This window comes from Schistocerca piceifrons, chromosome 1, assembly GCF_021461385.2.
Source record: "Schistocerca piceifrons isolate TAMUIC-IGC-003096 chromosome 1, iqSchPice1.1, whole genome shotgun sequence".
Classification (NCBI taxonomy): domain Eukaryota; kingdom Metazoa; phylum Arthropoda; class Insecta; order Orthoptera; family Acrididae; genus Schistocerca; species Schistocerca piceifrons.
Genome location: NC_060138.1, coordinates 1233672340 through 1233691050, shown reverse-complemented (window position 1 = coordinate 1233691050; position 18711 = coordinate 1233672340). Strand labels below are relative to the sequence as shown.

The window sequence follows — 18711 nt, the reverse complement described above, 5'->3', positions numbered from 1 at the left end:
AAGCAACGTGCTGTCATAGAATTCCTGTGCTGTGAAAACGAGACAGTGGGAAACATCCACAAGAGGTTGAAAAAGGTGTATGGAAATGCTGCTGTCGATCGCAGTACAGTTAGTCGGTGGGCAAGCAGGTTACGTGATGAAAGCGGGCACTACAATATTGAGAATTGTCCTCGCAGCGGCAGGCCTCGTACTGCACACACTCCAGAAAATGTGCAGAGAGTTAAGAGAGTTAACGAATTGGTGACTGCTGACACACGCATCACAGTGAACGAATTGTCACGCTACGGTGGGATAGGGGAAGGAAGTGTTTGCAGAATACTGAAAGTGTTGGCGTTAAAAAAGGTTTGTGCCAGGTGGGTTCCCAGGATGTTGACAGTGGCTCACAAAGAAACAAGAAAAACGGCATGCAGCGAACTTTTGGAACAGTGCGAGAATGGAGGAGATGAATTTCTTGGAAGAACTGTGACAGATGATGAAAACATGGTTCCATCATTTTTCACCAGAGATGAAGAGGCAATCAGTGGAGTGGCATCATGCAAATTCGCACAAGAAAAAAAATTCAAAACCACACCTTCTGTTGGAAAATTTATGGCTACAGTGTTTTTCGATTCCGAAGGTGTCTTGCTTGTGGACATCATGCCAAGTGGAACCACCATAAATTCTGACGCATATGTGACGACACTGAAGAAACTTCAAGCTCGACTGAGTTGTGTTCGACCACATCGGCAAAAGCAGGATGTTTTGCTGTTGCACGACAATGCACGGCCACATGTCAATTAAAAAAACCATGGAAGCGATCACAAAACTCGGATGGACAACACTGAAACACCCACCTTACAGTCCTGACCTGGCTCCATGTGGCTATCATCTCTTTGGGAAACTGAAAGACTCTCTTTGTGGAACAAGGTTTGAAGATGATGACTCCCTTGTGCACACTGCCAAACAGTGGCTCCAACAGGTTGGTCCAGAATTTTACCGTGCGGGTATACAGGTGCTGGTTCCAAGATGACGTAAGACAGTTGAGAGGGGTGGAAATTATATGGAGAAATGAAAATATTGTTCCTAAATGATGTATCTACACACTGTAAAACCTTCAAACATGTAGAATAAAAGATGGATTTAAAAAAAAAAAAAAGTTGTGTGCATTTCTTTTGGAGTGACCCTCGTATAAATATACTGTCTCAAAACTCGTTGTATTTCATAGTACGTTTTCTTATTTTTTCCATATTTTCAGTTTTAAGAATGCACTGACGATGGTGAAGCCTTTCTGGAATACGTTTCGATCCAAATGAAAACATTATTTGCAACGCGGCAGTCCCACAGCTGGTGGGTGAGCCGCACTGTTGAGCTGACGTCACGTGCGCCTGACTGCCCGGCAGGCCCGCCGTACGTGCGCCAGCTGCCGCAGCCGGTGCGCGCCGTGGCCGGCGGGGCGGCGCTGCTGCGCTGCCCGTACGCCGGCTACCCCGTGGCCGAGGTCTCGTGGGAGCGCCGGGGAACCCCCGTGTCGGCCGGCCTGCGCCACGAGCTGCGCGACGGTGGCGCCGCGCTGCGGATCCTGCGCGTCGACCCGGCGGCCGACGCGGGCGCCTACGTCTGCAAGGTGCGCGGCGCCGCGGGCAAGCTCGTCCGCGGGGAGCTGCTGCTGGCCGTCACGCGTGAGTAACACTGCCCCCGAAACACTGGGGCTGCGCAACGGCGCGTCCAAACATCCCACAGTGCGTTTCAAATGGCGGTTGATTTTTCACTGAATTTGGGTTTTAGATTAGATTAGATTTACTTTCATTCCAATTGATCCGTAGTGAGGTGGTCTCCAGGATGTAGAACATGTGAGCAAAACAACAATACATGACAAATATTTACGACTCAAACAAATAAGCTAATGTACCATTCCACAGGTCCCAAGTGGCATGGTCGTCATTTTTAATGAACGCTGTATGAAACAATCATTTTACAAATACTAATGCACTGAATCTAAAATGAAAAAAGTTTTTCATTTATTTATAAGGTAATAAACGTGTAATACAACTACTAAATACTTATTTACAATGAACACATTACTGCTACTAAATATGTATTTACAATGAACACATTACTGCATTGAACTGGTTCAGAAGTTAGGTTGTACTTACAGACACACACACACACACACACACACACACACAAACATACACACACACACACACACACACACACACTTATTTACAATGAACACATTACTGCTACTAAATATGTATTTACAATGAACACATTACTGCATTGAACTGGTTCAGAAGTTAGGTTGTACTTACAGACACACACACACACACACACACACACAAACACACACAAACATACACACACACACACACACACACACACACACACACACTTATTTACAATGAACACATTACTGCACTGAAACTGTTGTTGTTGTTGTTGTTGTGGTCTTCAGTCCTGAGACTGGTTTGATGCAGCTCTCCGTGCTACTGTATCCTGTGCAAGCTTCTTCATTTCCCAGTACCTACTGCAACCTACATCCTTCTGAATCTGCTTAGTGTATTCATCTCTTGGTCTCCCCCTACGATTTTTACCCTCCACGCTGCCCTCCAATACTAAATTGGTGATCCCTTGATGCCTCAGAACATGTCCTACCAACCGATCCCTTCTTCTGGTCCAGTTGCAGAAGTTATATTGTACTTATATATACACACACAAATATTTACAACTCAAACAAATAAGCTAATGTACCATTCCACAGGTCCCACGTGGCATGGTCGTCATTTTTTTAATGAACGCTGTATGAAAGAATCATTTTACAAATACTAATGCACTGAATTTAAAATAAAAAAGTTTTTTATTTATTTATAAGGTAATAAATGTGTAATACAACTACTAAATACTTATTTACAATGAACACATTACTGCACTGAACTGGTTCAGAAGTAAGATTGTGTACTTACACACACACACACACACACTCATTTACAATGAACATATTACTGCACTGTAATTGTGCAGAAGTTATATTGTGCTTATATATACACACACAAATCAGTTGGTTCTACTGAGAAATTCATCAATGGAGTAGAAGGAGTTGGCCACCAATAAATCCTTTAGGCTTGTCAAAAACTGAATTTCGTTGGTTGTTAAGCTTTTTATGGCTGCTGACAAGTTATTGAAAATGTGTGTTCCTGAATAATGCACACCATTTTGTACAAGACTAAGTGACTTTAAATCCTTGTAAAGATTATTCTTATTTCTAGTATTGATTCCATGAATTGAGCTATTGGTTTGAAAAAGTAATACATTTTAATGACAAATTTCATTAAGGAATAAATATATTGGGAAGTAGTAGTTAGTATCCCTAGTTCCCTAAACAGGCTTCTGCAAGGTGTTCTTGAGTTCACACCACATATAACTCTTACTGCACGTTTTTGTGCCCGGAAAACTTGAGCTTGGCTTGATGAATTGCCCCAAAAAATAATCACATATGACATTGTGGAATGAAAGTAAGCATAGTATGCCAGCTTTTTCATTTTTATATCCCCTATGTCTGACACAATTCGCGTTGCAAATAGAGATTTGTTAAGACACTTCAGCAGTTCTGTGGTGTGCTCCTCCCAGTTGAATTTACTATCAAGCTGTAATCCCAAGAATTTAACACTGTCCACTTCTTCTAGCTGCTTATCATCGTATGTTAGGCATATACTCGTGGGACACCCCTTACAAGTTCTGAACTGCATGTAGTGTGGTTTTTCAAAGTTTAGTGACAGAGAATTGGCTAGGAACCAGTGATTAACGTCCACAAATATTTTATTAACTCACCTTTCTAAGACTACACTTGATTTGCTATTTACTGCAATGTTTGTATCATCGGCAAACAAAACGAACTTGGCTTCTGGTAATGTTACTGATGAAAGGTCATTGATATACACAAGAAAAAGTAAGGGCCCTAAAATGGAACCTTGTGGGACCCCATATGTAATTAATTCCCAGTTGGATGACGCCTGATAGCTTGATACATGTCTCTTTCCTAATAACACCCTTTGTTTCCTGCCAGAGATATAAGATTTGAACCATTTTGCAGCATTTCCTGTTACACTATAATATTTTAATTTACTTAGAAGGATATTGTGATTTACACAGTCAAATACCTTTGACAGATCACAAAATATACCAGTTGCCTGCAGTTTTTTGTCTAATGAATTAAGCACATTACCCAAATTCACCATCATAGTCATCATCATCCACTTTGCAAGTTAGGCTTATCAATTTATCAGAGACTTTAGATTACTTTAACTGTTGTTGGACCTCACATCTTCACCTTGAAAATCCAAATGGTAGAACTACAAGGACATCTTAGCGAAATATGTCCCACGGGAAGAAGCTTAGACAAGCGGTTCGTATGTACTATGGTAGGTGATCCGCCAATTAACATAACCTTGGACAGCACTCGCAAGTGCAGACAGCTGCCTTTATTTGTCTAATGCCTTCTTCTTGCAGGTCCGCCTGTGGTTGCACCATTCATCTTCCCAACCGATCTGCAGGAAGGGGCAAGAGCCCAGGTCAGCTGTGCCGTGTCTTCAGGTGATCTGCCCATAAGGTTCTCCTGGCTCAAGGACAATGCACCAATTCCAAAATCTCTGCAGGTACTCTCATTAAATGCAGCACGCTTGTCATTGGAGTGTGTATTTTAATCACTACATTGTTCTTCACTATATTAGTGCATTTCATTCATCTCCAGAAAAGAAATTATTGAGTTCAATTGACCTTTCCCCTCCTCAAAAAAGTGTTAGAAGCTTGTGGCTTCATTTTATTGATGTTTAAATAAAGGACTCAACAAACTGCAGGCACTTCACATTATTTTAATACTTAACTCTCTCTCTCTCTCTCTCTCTCTCTCTCTCTCTCTGTGTGTGTGTGTGTGTGTGTGTGTGTTTGATAGAGAAAGAGAGAGATGTTGAACGTAGTTAAGCAAAAACCATTGTCTGGAAGGAAAAAGAAGTTGCTTGAGACAACCATGGATATGGTCATCATGTTGCTGTGTTTTTCTTTAAGAAACTGTATACAACTGTGGAACTTATTTGTCCACATGATAGCCAGAATTGCAACTGTGATACATGCAACATGTGAATAACTAAGTACTCCTAAGCAATGCATTCGTAAGCCAGTTTCTAACCTCTTCTTCTGTGTACGAAACGTGTAGCTGTACAGTGGGGCATTAAGTAAGAATTCTGCAAGCATGAAAAATAACATTATTCAAACAATGCCTCAGAGAGGAGTACGACATGCAAACAGAAGTCACCCACTGCAAGATACAATATGAATTCTGTAACTTTCAAGCATACGGAATGCATTGTACTGTGCCTGCAACTTACCCTTGAGCAGGAGACTATTTACAATAACTTGAATATATGTCTGCTGTTCAGTTAATTCTTCTATTGCAACCATACTTTTCCGTTTAATTACTGCTCCTTGCACTGTGCTCTGATGCTGAACTTACACTCTGCTCGAATAATACCTACAACAAAAATACACTGGCTAACGTTCACTTAACCGTTACGACTCCGACGGCGTAGCTCTTTCTTTTAAACACAGCTGCGCTCATACAATACTGATATGTGTGTCTAATCGGTGACTGACATTCCAAAATGTTTTTAGTCGCAGTGTTAGAATATATTTAATTACAATTAACGCGGGCATTACCGCTACTCAGATGTGAACATTTTAATTAATTTTCGCGATTCAACAATATTTCATAATTAAGGTAAAAAGATATTAACTCACGATCGTTAATTCGTGTATTGTAAACAGTCACATTGCCAGTTTTAGCATGGTACTACCGTCGATAAACATGGAATATTCACAAAAATGTTTGGTCAAATGCTATAGGAAATAGTTATGTTTTTCATGAAACATTTTTGTGAATATTCCACATCTGTTGTGGAAATAGGTGCCAAAGCCGGTTAGCCGGTTATGTGATCTTTTCTGTAATTATCATGACTTGATAAAAAACACTTAAAATGAAAGAGGCTCGCCTACTATCCTAATGACATTATGTAAATCTCAATACTCATTTCATTGAATAACTGCAGCACCATCTTGTAACCAGTAGGATATTTTCAAACAAATGGAGCTCGATTTTTGCAGTCATTTCATCACAGATGACAAGAAACTGAGGAAAAAATAAAGATGTTTAAACTAAAAAGGAAAAAGATACTACAAAATCCATGCACTATATTTCAGAGCTGTTTCAGATTAAAACTGGTGTTGACCTTACTCCTCTCCTTTTCCATTGTAGGAATATTTTTAAAAAATTTCAGTGAAACTATTAAACTGTTCTAGAAAAGTTGATAGCCGCATTAGCTGTTGGTAGATCGCTTATTATAGAATACTGTAATAAATGGGCTATTAACAGCTAATATGGCTACCAAAAAAAATTTTAGAAGATTTTAACTGTTTTTAGAGAAATTTTAAAACATTTCTATCATGTATCTAAGCTGTGGATGTCCAAACCGCAAAATCATACTTTTCAATTGTATTCGGATAAAGCTTGTCAAACCACTAAAGACAGCTCTACTATTGCTCGAAACATCTCAGGTCGAATGTTGGCTACCACCCGCGCTATGCTCATCTTCAACATCCGACGTATTTTAGTGTTCCGTTGATTACCATTGTGCTCAGGTACTCCGACAGCCAGAAATCTCACGAGTTTAAATCTGGTAATCTACATCTATTTCTACATGAATACTCTACAGTCCACAATTAAGTGCCTGACAGAAAGTTCATCAAATCACGTTGAGGCTATTTCTTTACTGTTCCACCCTAGAAGAGCGAGCGAGAAATACAAGCACTTAAATCTTTCACTGCTTCTCTGATTTCTCTTATTTTATTATGGTGATAATTCCTCCCTATGTAAGTGGGTGCCAAAAAAATATTTTCATACTCTTAGGAGAAAGCAGGTAAACGAAGTTTTATGATAAGATCCTGCTCAACGAAAAACGCATTTGTTTTAATGAGTTCCACGCCAATTAACGTATCATATCAGTTGCGCTCACTCCCCTGCTTCTGTTCGAACTGTTTCAGTGTCCTTCGTTAGTCCTATCTGATGCGGATACCACATCGCATAGCAATACTCTGGAATAGGACGTGTAAGCGTAGTGTAGGCAGTCCTTTTAGTAGACCTGTTACGTTTTCTGCTTATATATATATATATATATATATATATATATATATATATATATATATATATATATATATATATATATATAAATCAGTTGGTTTTACTGAGAAATTCATCAATGGAGTAGAAGGAGTTGGCCACCAATGAATCCTATAGGCTTCTCTTAAAGTGAATTTCAATGGTCGTTAAGCTTTTTATATAGGCTCGGACGTCAACCCCCCCCCCCCCCATCGCCACTACCCGGTCATGCAAGTACCAATCTCACCAGTTAAGGTTACAAATTTTGATAAACGCATCCCTCGACAAAAATAAGTACACCATCGGAACCGCGCTAAAAAGTACATCTTATTTACTATTTTACATTAATTTCTAGGATTATTCTATCGCCCGTAAAATAAGTTTTAGTTTTTGCAAAATTTCACCACTTAGCGAAAATTTGTTTGTTTACACCTGTGCTGCAAAGTTTTAACATAGAACTGCATATAGCACCGTTTTTAGACGTAATCTATAGCGATCTACACATTGCGCTGCTCAAAATCGTCATATCTATAATAATTAATTAATGATCGGCGATAAATGTTAATAATAATTTACAAACAATGAAAACTATTGCAAGTTAAGCGTATAGTATAACTTAACTAGTTTAAAATACGTGTGATGTCACCCAAAATATTATATAGTGCCGTTCTTTACGTCATGAATTTTTTATTGAACAATTTTCCCTCAAACTTTGTTATTCCTCTTTACGGGCTTAATTATTTATGAATCTTAACATATGACTACGGCACTCGATTCGCTATGACGAAAAGCTTTTAATGAGTGCTCACTCATCCCTGTAAGTTTTTATTTATTATTTGTATTGATCTTTCAGTATTCGTGATAGTAACCGATTTTGAGGTTACTATAACATTCGCGTCTCGTGACTTGAAATAAAGATCGATCTTTCAGAAGGTGCGTATTGCTGACCTCAATCCACTGCCGCATCGCTCTTCACCGTAAGTTACATAGTTTTCGCGTAATGCGCGAAAAACCAAACAATGGCCCAAGCTGCGGGCCACGTGGCCGCCCGGCGGTGGAGACCATCCCAACGACCGTTGCAAATCTCGCGCGGGCGTGCCACGCGCTTCCGTGAATGGCACGCCGTGTAGCGCCATCGCTCTTCACAAAGAAATTCTTGCATACTAGAAACATCCATCTAGTAACGGGGGTTTGTACCATCACAACTTGTAGTACATACTGCAGTGATCATCGCTCGAGAGGCAGTACTGACACTGTGACGCAGCAATTTGGGCCACATACGTACCGATTTTATTAATTGGTAACCTATGTAAATCCTTATATTATGAGCCCCCAAAAGACTAGCTGTAGAAAGGGTGTGATAATTTGTTCGCCGGTCAACATTTACTGATCATTCAGAGTCGGCACCATTCAGTGCACTTTGTATCAATAGTTATCTGTTTCCAATTCGGTCTACCCACAGTGGCCTCAAAGTTGAGACACTGTAATTGCATGGCTGCGGAAACCAGAGGATATCTGTGTGAGCAAATGGTTCAAATGGCTCTAAGCGCTATGGGACTTAACATCTGAGGTCATCAGTCCCCTAGACATAGAACTACTTAAACCTAACTAACCTAAGGACATCACACACATCCATGCCCAAGGCAAGATTCGAACCTGCGACTGTAGCAGCAGCGCGGATCCGAACTGAAGAGTCTAGAACCGCTCGGTCACAGCGGCCGGCTTGTGAGCAAATGATTAATAATTTGCACTTATAATTAAATGCATTGTATCATATGAGACACGATCACAAATGTTTACTAAATATTTTGAAGACTTTTTTCTTGTACTCGTTCCGCGCGTATTACAATAGCCTTAATTTAAGTTCATATTTCTTGCTACAAATATGTACGGCGTTTGTAGACGACCATCTGCACATGCGCCTTCAAAAATCTATGTTACTTCCGTATATGTATCTGAAGAGGTTGTTAGGAACTAAGCGTGACTCGGAAGAATGGAAGTCTAAACACTCCGTGGAAGAAAGATGGATTTAATTTCTTAAGGAAACCTGAAATCCTGTATGCACCCATGAGTTGTGAGCAATGGAAGACAAACAAGAAATCATTTCCCCTATCACCCCCTCACCACGCAAAGTGCCCAGCTATGCCCCTTAGCAGGACTGACACTCTCAGATGGGGGTAGAAATGAAGTAAAAAGTTTATTTATTGTAATTGCCTTTTATTTAGAACACAAATACATGTAATTTTTTGCGGCAGAAGTGGTTGGTGCACCACATTTTTCGGAAGATCTCATCTGTTTCAGCAAGCCTTTTTCCTCTTTTGCTTGTTTATGAAACTCCGTACAAGCCATTAGTTAAGATTCGTTCCACAGCCCGTTGCAGCAGTCGATTTCTGTCACCAGTCCACTGGGCCGACATCAGCGGAAATACTATTTCCACAGTGGCTTTGTGTGCGGGAATAGAAAACAAATACTCACATAATTTTAGGAGATGGTATTTGCGTTCAGGATCTTTGGTACCTTAAGAAAGTAAATCTACCTTCCTTTCACGGGGTGTTTAGACTTCCATTGTTCCGAGTCATGCTTAGTTTCTAAAAAGCTCTTCAGATACATATATTCTTGAAAATTACTATCACATGAAATCTTCACACTATTTTTAGACAGGTATATTATAGTTTTTTTTTCAATCAGCATCCAATTTTGAGTTTCAGATAGCGTCATCCAATCAAATACTTGATATTTATTAAAAGATATCGCCCATTTCTCTAAGTAAGCAAATGCTGTGGTATGGGAAGCCATTGTCTCTTCCTTCAATTTCAAAATCAAATAAATTAGTCCCTGGTTAGGGCTCTTATTCTTTAATTTGTTCACATTAATCTTGGTTTGCATGCCAATAAAACTGGCAGTCTGCCTTTCATTCACATATCTTTGAGTGTCGATTATTATATTTCTTATTTCAATTATCGAGACTTTATTCTTCTCTACACATTTTTATTATACACAGATATGGTCACTGAAAAAATCTGAAATTATTTTAGACTTCCTGTCTTCCACATCAAAAAATTATTTTAATCGAATCCAAAGTTTAAGAATTTTCTCAACTGCCGGGCATTAACGACAGCCATCTAGTTTTTCAGTGAAATATAAGAAGCTGATGATTGACATCAACATATAACCAGAATGTTGTGTACATAGTTCCGCATAGTCAGCGCGTACACAACTTTCCCACTAGAGCGCGCCCCGCTAAGCACAACAGCGCAGGCACAGTGCTCGTCCGTCTCTGCACTACGAGATGGCGCTGCCTTAGAGACAGACCAAATTCTGCTTCCGCCAATCCACGTATTAATATGTTACACAGCCAATGAGATTGCTGCTAATGTAGAACCTTTTCTGCTCGCGGATCACACTCACGCAGTGATACCTGAACGCGTGAGGTATTAAACAAGGTTACAGACCTCCGATTAGTCAGTCTGCACCACTCTGTACCAGTCTGCAATTGTCTGTACGAGTCTATAGTCAAGTTTCAGTCTGCGCCTAATAAGATTACCATATTCCTGTACATAGCCATGAAGATAAATGTATAGACACTTTGTCAAGTATCAGAGATATGTGAGAATAAGATTAACGTATCAAGACCAAAGAAACTTCAGATTGTCATTTGTAAATAGCATCCAGAATCAAGTTAAGTAAGGTTTATGCTTGTTATTATTTTAATAAATGTGTGTGAAAATTAATCAAGTTCTGTTTAAAATTGGTCACCGTCAATCTGCTACTCTAACCATGCAAGTGGCATTTCTATCGTCTGACCTAACGGCAGAAGATAAACACACCACGATAAGACCACGAGACATATTGCTGACACTCGCCTACTTCGTTAGAGCGACAAGTCAAATAATCTGATGGTGTGTGTACCGAAGGTCTTACAGTACGCACACCACACAGAACACTTTCAGCTTCTCTGCCCTTACCGTCTATATTTAAAAATAATTAAATATTTTCATGACGATGATTTCAATGCAGACGGTTAAGACCCCAGCAGCGCTTGATTAGTATTGTGGAGAAAATGGGCAGGGCATCCAATTCCTTCTCCATTTCTTTCTAATGCTTCTTTTATTTGGTGAAACATATTCCCCTGGCCGCATCGATGAAACAATCCGTAGTTGGTATTGGTACTGTCTCTACAAGAAGCGATTACTTTAGCTAATGGAATTTGCAATTGTCTTAAAGTGTCTAGATAAAGCTTTGCAACTGACTAAGATGTTTCGTTATTCAGCTATCAAACTTCAATAGCTTCTATTGGATTCTGTCGGTTTCAGTAAGGTATTTAACAACTAAGCGAAACATCGTTTCAGCCTTGAGGTTCGATGTGTCGGTGCCTAAGCCGTAAAATGAAACGTCTTGCAGTTGTTTTATGCATTCGGACACGAGTGTGGTGCGGGAATATTTTTATCAGTCGCTATAGTTTTGGTCCTGGCCGCAGACTGCTTTTCGGCGACTTCGAAGTCAGGATACATCGCAGCATTCAGTTTTACGTCACAGTCAAGAGAATTGAAGGATTGATGATGCCCAACAACTTTAGAAGCTGTTTGTTACTTCTGCACTAGCAACGGGCTATTTTTCCTGGGCATCTTCTTTAATCATCGATGCACAAATAGGCTTTCAAATGGTTCAAATGGCTCTGAGCACTATGGGACTCAACTGCTGAGGTCATTAGTCCCCTAGAACTTAGAACTAGTTAAACCTAACTAACCTAAGGACATCACACACATCCATGCCCGAGGCAGGATTCGAACCTGCGACCGTAGCGGTCTCGCGGTTCCAGACTGCAGCGCTAGAACCGCGCGGCCACTTCGGCCGGCTAAATAGGCTTTCATGTCGATGCTACCGTGAATCTATTTGTACGATTCTTCGTAGAAATGTGATGCGTCACATCTGCCTTACCACCGTAAGTTACTGAGAACAGGTGAAACAGCTACAAATCTCACACAACGCTTTCTGCTGCGTACGTCCATTCTCGACAAAAGGTCACTCTTCTGTGTAATCGTCCGAAAAGTGACACTTTCTCTTTCCATCCTTAGGCATTTTGGTAGGCTATGATAAATTTATTAGACGTTAACAGTTGACAGTAAGACTTTGGACAACGAAGTACGTTTCAGTATACACTTCACTTCCTGTATACCCGCAGTAAACACTTCAAACATTACTAACTTGCACTCTTTCGTATTATGTTCAGAAAGAATCGTCTTATCAGATCGCTATTCTTATGTGACTACGCGGTTCTTCCGCGTAGCACCGCATAAATGGTTCCAGTCCTATATTGCTGGAGAACCCTCGTCTTTTGTCGAATGATGGCGCTAAATCTGAAGGTGCTTCCATGCCGATACAGGATACGCAACACGCAACGCCATCTGTGAGACGACCTTGCTAACATAAACTTTTTAACATAAATAAAACTGAGGCTGCGTTTACATGTTGCACGTTACTTCAGTACTTGAGCCAAGTTCGTAACAGTATTTTGCAAAATCGGGACAAAATTGGGTCTTGTCGGGATGTCGGGACAAGAATGTCCATAACGGCGACGGTCCCGATTTATGTTACCCCTGAGGTAATCAGCAAATTTTTCGCTCATCTACTATAACTCCTCCAGTATACTTTCGAGTTGACTAAGGAGTCAGGTACAGCCACAACAACTCCAAATGGTAAGTTTTCAATCGTTACCGGTTTTGGGTATACATTAGTTATCCTTCTTCTGAAACTGTTAGCTGTTAACACCTGGTACAAATGGAAATATATATTCAAAATCTTACCATTTGCAACTGTTGACTATACCCGATTCCTTCGTCGGGTAATATTACTGTGTAGCTCTGTAGCTGAGTGGACAGTGCGGCTGACTGCCACGCAGGGCCCGGGTTCGATTCTCGTCCGAGTGGGAGATTTTCTCCGCCCGGAGACTGGAGGTTGTGATATCAGCATCATCATATCATCATCGACACACAAGTCGCCTATGTGGCGTCAACTAGAAAGACTTGCACTAGGCGGCCGAACTACCCTAGATTGGATGTCCCAGCCAGTGATTCCACACGATCATTCATTCATTGTGTGGCTGCTGAGAATAATCAGCCCTGTTTACGATATTAAAAATATGGGGAATAAGAATTTTAAATTTCAGCGCGCCGGTCTGACAACAATTAGATTTCAAGCGGCGTACTCACAAAAGTCGAGTGTTGGCGCGCTCCATTTTGACAACAGTTAGATTTCATTTTGTTCACAGCAGTCGAATGTTGGCACTGACTAGAGTAATCGTTATGACAGCATGAGCCAACGACGGTGTTCTCTACAGACAGTATTTCACAGAATGACTGTCATAACCTTCACGAGTGCAGAAATCAATTTTTAATCAACGAAAAGAGAGAATACTGTGTGACTGTCTAATTGAGTCCAGTCCACTTTATCCTTGTGGAAATAAAATTCCCTTGTCGTGAGTAGTCTTATAATGTCCATGTCGCTTGACAGGTTCATATGAAGGGTGCAGAAACGTAAGGGACTCATTAGTAATTTGATCATTCCGAGTCACTATCAAAATCGAGTCACGGATCAGTGTATTTTTATGCAAGATCAGCCAGTTGTATCGTTGAAAAGTCATGTTACCTTATTCAAAAGGTTACATAGATTTATTCCAGTGCCTCTAATATCAAAGTTTCATAATATCAAAGAGTCTATGGGCCTCTTCATTTTCAATACACGTCATGTGCCAAAGGCTATATAAAAAAAGTTGCAAATTTCTTCCGCAATCGGGAATTTTATTCATTTTAATTGTAAAGCAAACTTAAGTACAAAAATGAAAGTGTCAATTAATGTGGCTTGTGAGGTATTTTTTGGCTACCTTGTCTATATTTGTATCGCTTGCACTGCATGCAATCCTCATTGAGTCTTTTAAACGACTGGGCAACTGATTACGAGATTTATTTTTCAAGCTGTTCATTTTTTAAAACGAAGCTTTACAAAGATAATGGTTGGTTTGTGGGATTGAAGGGACCAGACTTCTATGGTCATCGGTCCCTTTTTCCAAAATTTCAAACACCCACCATGGGCGTACCCAGCGAGGGGCAGGGGGGGGGGGGGGGGGACAGCTGCCCCCCCCTCACCCCTAGAAGATGTTCGCAGTTTTTCACTAGTTTACTGTTTTATTTAATAAGAAATGCTGCATGTTTTCTCTGATTGTACAAGTGCCTTCTTGCATTTAAAATGTTTATTAAAAGCAGTTTTTCACTGGTTTACTGTTTTATTTAATAATAAGTGCTGTATGTTGTCTCGAGTCCTTGTTTCCTGAGACTAGTATGACCTGCCCCCCCTCGTTCAGATCCTGGGTACGCCCTTGACACCCACACAGAATAAAAACGAACAATGGAAAAGACGGCGGACGACACAGAACGAGAAATACTTAGGCAGGGACCAGACAAACTTTACAAAGATAAGCTGTAAGAAATAGTGCTAAAAAAACAGTGTTTTTGTAGTTACTAGGCGTGCATATCGAAAATCCAGAGTACTCCTGCTTTTCAAGATGTTCTAGAAATTGAGGTTTAAGCTGTGTTTCGTGTTAAAATTCGATTACTTCGTTTGTGAAATCAGTTTTATGAAACCCAAATTGTAGGATTATCCCAGGCTGCAGAAGTTTCGCTGGGAGCCCTTGCACATCTTCCGCATATTTGGTCCCCTGAAGAAAGATATTCGTGTCCGACGATTTACTTTTGAAAAAGAAATGCACGCCTGGGTACAATCACGTTTTTTTTTTTTTTCATTTTTTAAAAATATGTTAACAGTTACGGCGATTGCTTATGAAATAATAAACAGTTTACTTACTCCATTCTCATATGTATCGTTTGTCGTTTCCTTTTGACTGCCCCTTAAAGATTCCAAAAGCTTAAGCTTATTTATTTCAGCAAATATTTCTTTACTCTCTGAGAAACGTTGACGCGAAGTTTGAGAAACAGTCATCATGTATTATTTTATTCAATCAGCTTCAGTGAAAGGTTTCATATTTTGTCCTGCAATATTACATGCTTCGTACGATGCTTTCGTGACAGCCTCATGTTGCCCAAGCCGGCCGGAGTGGCCGAGCGGTTCTAGGCGCTACAGTCTGGAACCGCGCGACCGCTACGGTCGCAGGTTCGAATCCTGCCTCGGGCATGGATGTGTGTGATGGCCTTAGGTTAGTTAGGTTTAAGTAGTTCTAAGTTCTAGGGGACTGATGACCTCAGAAGTTAAGTCCCGTAGTGCTCAGAGCCATTTGAACCATGTTGCCCAACTGCGACTGACGATGAGCAATTTTTTCCTGTCTTTCACTTAACGCTAAAGGAAAAACTACTGTAAATGAACCATGCTTATTTTTATAGTGGCGAAATATATTTGCGGCACATTAAGTTGTACCTTCTTTGTGTCCATTCATAAAACCAAAGTCTTATTTGTATTTTTCTTGGAAACTTCTATTTTCTTCTATTCTCGTCCTGGTAGTAACTATTTTTGACAGTATAACAGACCTTAATTATACCTACTATTTAAGGTAATCACAACATGGACGAGTACAAATACACATACAGCGTAAAGAACGGCCACGAGTACGGAGAATTAGTTCGCGATTGACGGCAAAGCTGAGGGGGAGGCAGCACGGGCGTACGGAAGGTGCGCCCCCATTCTTGGCGTTTTCTTCGTGATCTACTCCTAGGACATCTGGCGGACAGTGTGAGCAGCAATCTGCGGCTGTTTGCTGATGATGCTGTGATGTCCGGGAAACTGTCGTCGTTGATTGACTGTGGGAGGATCCAAAATGACTCAGACAACGTTTATAGTTGGGTAACGAGTGACAGCTTCCTATTAACGTAGAAAAGTGTAAGTTAATGCACATGAGCAGAGAAAACAACCCCGTAATGTTTGAATACAGCATCAGTAGTGTGCCAGGGTGGTGAACAAAATGAGTCATCATTTTCTTTTTGAATGAGCATTTTAAGGGCAACGCAATAGCAAGAAGTTGTGGAACAAAATTATTGCGGAGCATGTTCATATAACGTTCACTGTTCACAGTTTCTCCGTTTCTTCAAAGAAAAAAGTCCAATAAGTCCGTGACTGGAAATTGTCATCCACACTGTAATCCTCGGAGCATGATGTTGTCGCTCATGAAGCAATTACGTCGAAATTTTGGTTGTTAACTACACAGTTCAAATGAAAATGTGCCTTGACTGAAAAATCAAACATTGTTGAGTGTTTGTTCACTATCCTCCACCCAGTGGGCAAACAGTAGTCTCTGCCGCTTGTGTTCTGCACTGAGCTTCTAATCATAGGTCATCCGGAGGGATCACTTTCAAGAATCCGTTGAACGGAGCGTCTGGATATGCCTAGTTGCACTGCTGCCTTTCTGTATGGTTTGTCGGGGCTTCTCTGTAGCGCAACTCGGACCGCTTCAACATTCTTCCGGCAAACAAACAGACTTCGGAAGAGCCGCTTCGCTTCCAAATCCTTACCCTATAAATTGATTATACAGCCTATGAATGCTTCTGTTGCAAAAGGCCCATGGCGTGTTAAACTGCTGTCGAAACGGCCTCTGAGACGCAACAGGACTTTTCGTTTGGTAAAAAAGTAAAACAGCTGCCGATCGCTGCTGCGTTGTTAGTTGTCCACTGTCGGCCATGTTGTTAACATTAGTCTCGTAGCGACCGTATCGTGAATTCCGCGTCATTTCGTCACTCATTTCTTTCTCCAACCTCTAGTTCAAATGGTTCAAATGGCTCTAAGCACTATGGGACTTAACATCGGAGGTCATCAGTCCCCTAGACTTAGAACTACTAAACCTTACTAACGTAAGACAATCACATACATCGATGCCCGAGGCAGGATTCGAACCTGCGACCGTAGCAGCAGCACGGTTCCGGACTGAAGCGCCAAGCTCTAGTGCTACTACTGTTGAGATGATCAACGGGATATTGGTGCGACTCAAACTATGTACAAAACAAATGGTGACACATTTCGTGCTCAACCCTGTACCTAGGCGTAATATTGCAAAGTTATGTGAAATGGAACGAACAGATAAGCATGGTCGACTTTGGTTTATTGAAAAAATTTTAGAAAAGTGTGGCTCATACGTTAAGGAGAGCACGTATGCAGAACTGTACTGCTAACCGTTCTTGTCTGCTGCTCGAGTGTTTGGGATCCTCGCCAAGTTGAAGGATAACATCGAAGCAGTTCAGAAGCGATATGCTACGCGTGTTAACAGTAGGTTCGATCAACGCGAGAATATTACGAAGTTTCGTGAACTTAACTGGGAATCCCTGAGGGAAGACGACGTTCTTCTAGCGAGACAGTGTTCACAAAATTGAGAGAAGCGGCATTAGAAGTTGACTGCAGAACGATTCTACTGCCGCCAACATACATTTCGCCTAAGAACCATGAAGACAAGGTAAGTGAAATCAGGGTTCGTAGGAAGGGATGCAGACTCATTTTTCCCTGACTCTGTTTACGAGTGGAACATGAAGGGAAATGACTAGCAGTGTACAAGGTACTCTCCGCCATACATCATACAGTGGCTTGCGCGGTACGTATGTAGATGTAGTTGTAACGTCTGAGAGGTTAACGCGCTTTTATGGTAAGAATTCGAACTCGGGTCCTGTCAGAGACTGTACTTCAGTAAAGTTAAGATCTCTCCAGTCTTACGAAATATCGGAAAAGATGCCTTGCAAGCTATTTAGTTCTTCGTAAAAACGGTAATAGGTTTTGAGTAACAATAACGTAATGGGTAAAACTGGGATTCGTACTTCAAGATTCGGATAAGATATTTTAGGTGAACAGTTAACGAAAGAAACGAAATATGCAAGAATAAAGGAACGTAACAGTTCGCATACATCTGAACACTGTTTTAGGTACATTTAAAAAATTGCAAAAGTGCGCTTCGTTGTTGGTGAATAAATATTAAATTCAATAAAACCACAAAAAGCGAAGATAAAAGGTGAAAGGCTGAATTTAAATTGGGTGGTGAGGTAACGATCAGTAGTGGACAGAACTCAGCAGAAAATAGTGATGTGCACTTACTTCCCACGGTGATACAGCCCTGTTACAAGAGGAAAATATAAAAAGGCTAGGGGCCCCTTTTTTTCGTGCACCCTTCATATGTGATAGGCTATGTAACGAAAATCCAGGTGTGATGTTTAATCTCGATCTTTGTTTTCTATAATTACAAAGTAAATTTAAGTATAAAATAATTTTAATTTATGTGCCTTGTGAACTACTTTTTTGATTATCTAGTCCATATTTGACACCAATTCGATTGTATGGAATCTCATTGCATCTTCTAAAGTGGAATCTATTAGTATAATGTGAGACAGCGTTATCTTTATAGTACGGTTAAAGTTACATTACGTCTGACAGCGACGAAAGGGGCCGCGTTGTTTTGCCACTCGTCGCGGCGCACCGACAACTGCAACACAGTACATGGGTAAATGGCAACTGGGCAGCGCTCGAGTCTAGACTGCAGTCAGCGCTCGAGT

At 40.7% G+C, this 18711-nt stretch overlaps 1 protein-coding gene across 1 annotated transcript in view; it reads left to right on the top strand.

Moving 5' to 3' along the window:
• LOC124780139 (Down syndrome cell adhesion molecule-like protein Dscam2) overlaps positions 1–18711 on the top strand; it is a 513871-nt gene that overhangs the window by 230445 nt on the left and 264715 nt on the right. The window contains exons 9-10 of the mRNA XM_047253759.1: positions 1380–1658; positions 4486–4631. Of these exons, the coding sequence (XP_047109715.1) occupies positions 1380–1658; positions 4486–4631 (425 nt within the window). The remainder of the gene's footprint in view (positions 1–1379; positions 1659–4485; positions 4632–18711) is intronic.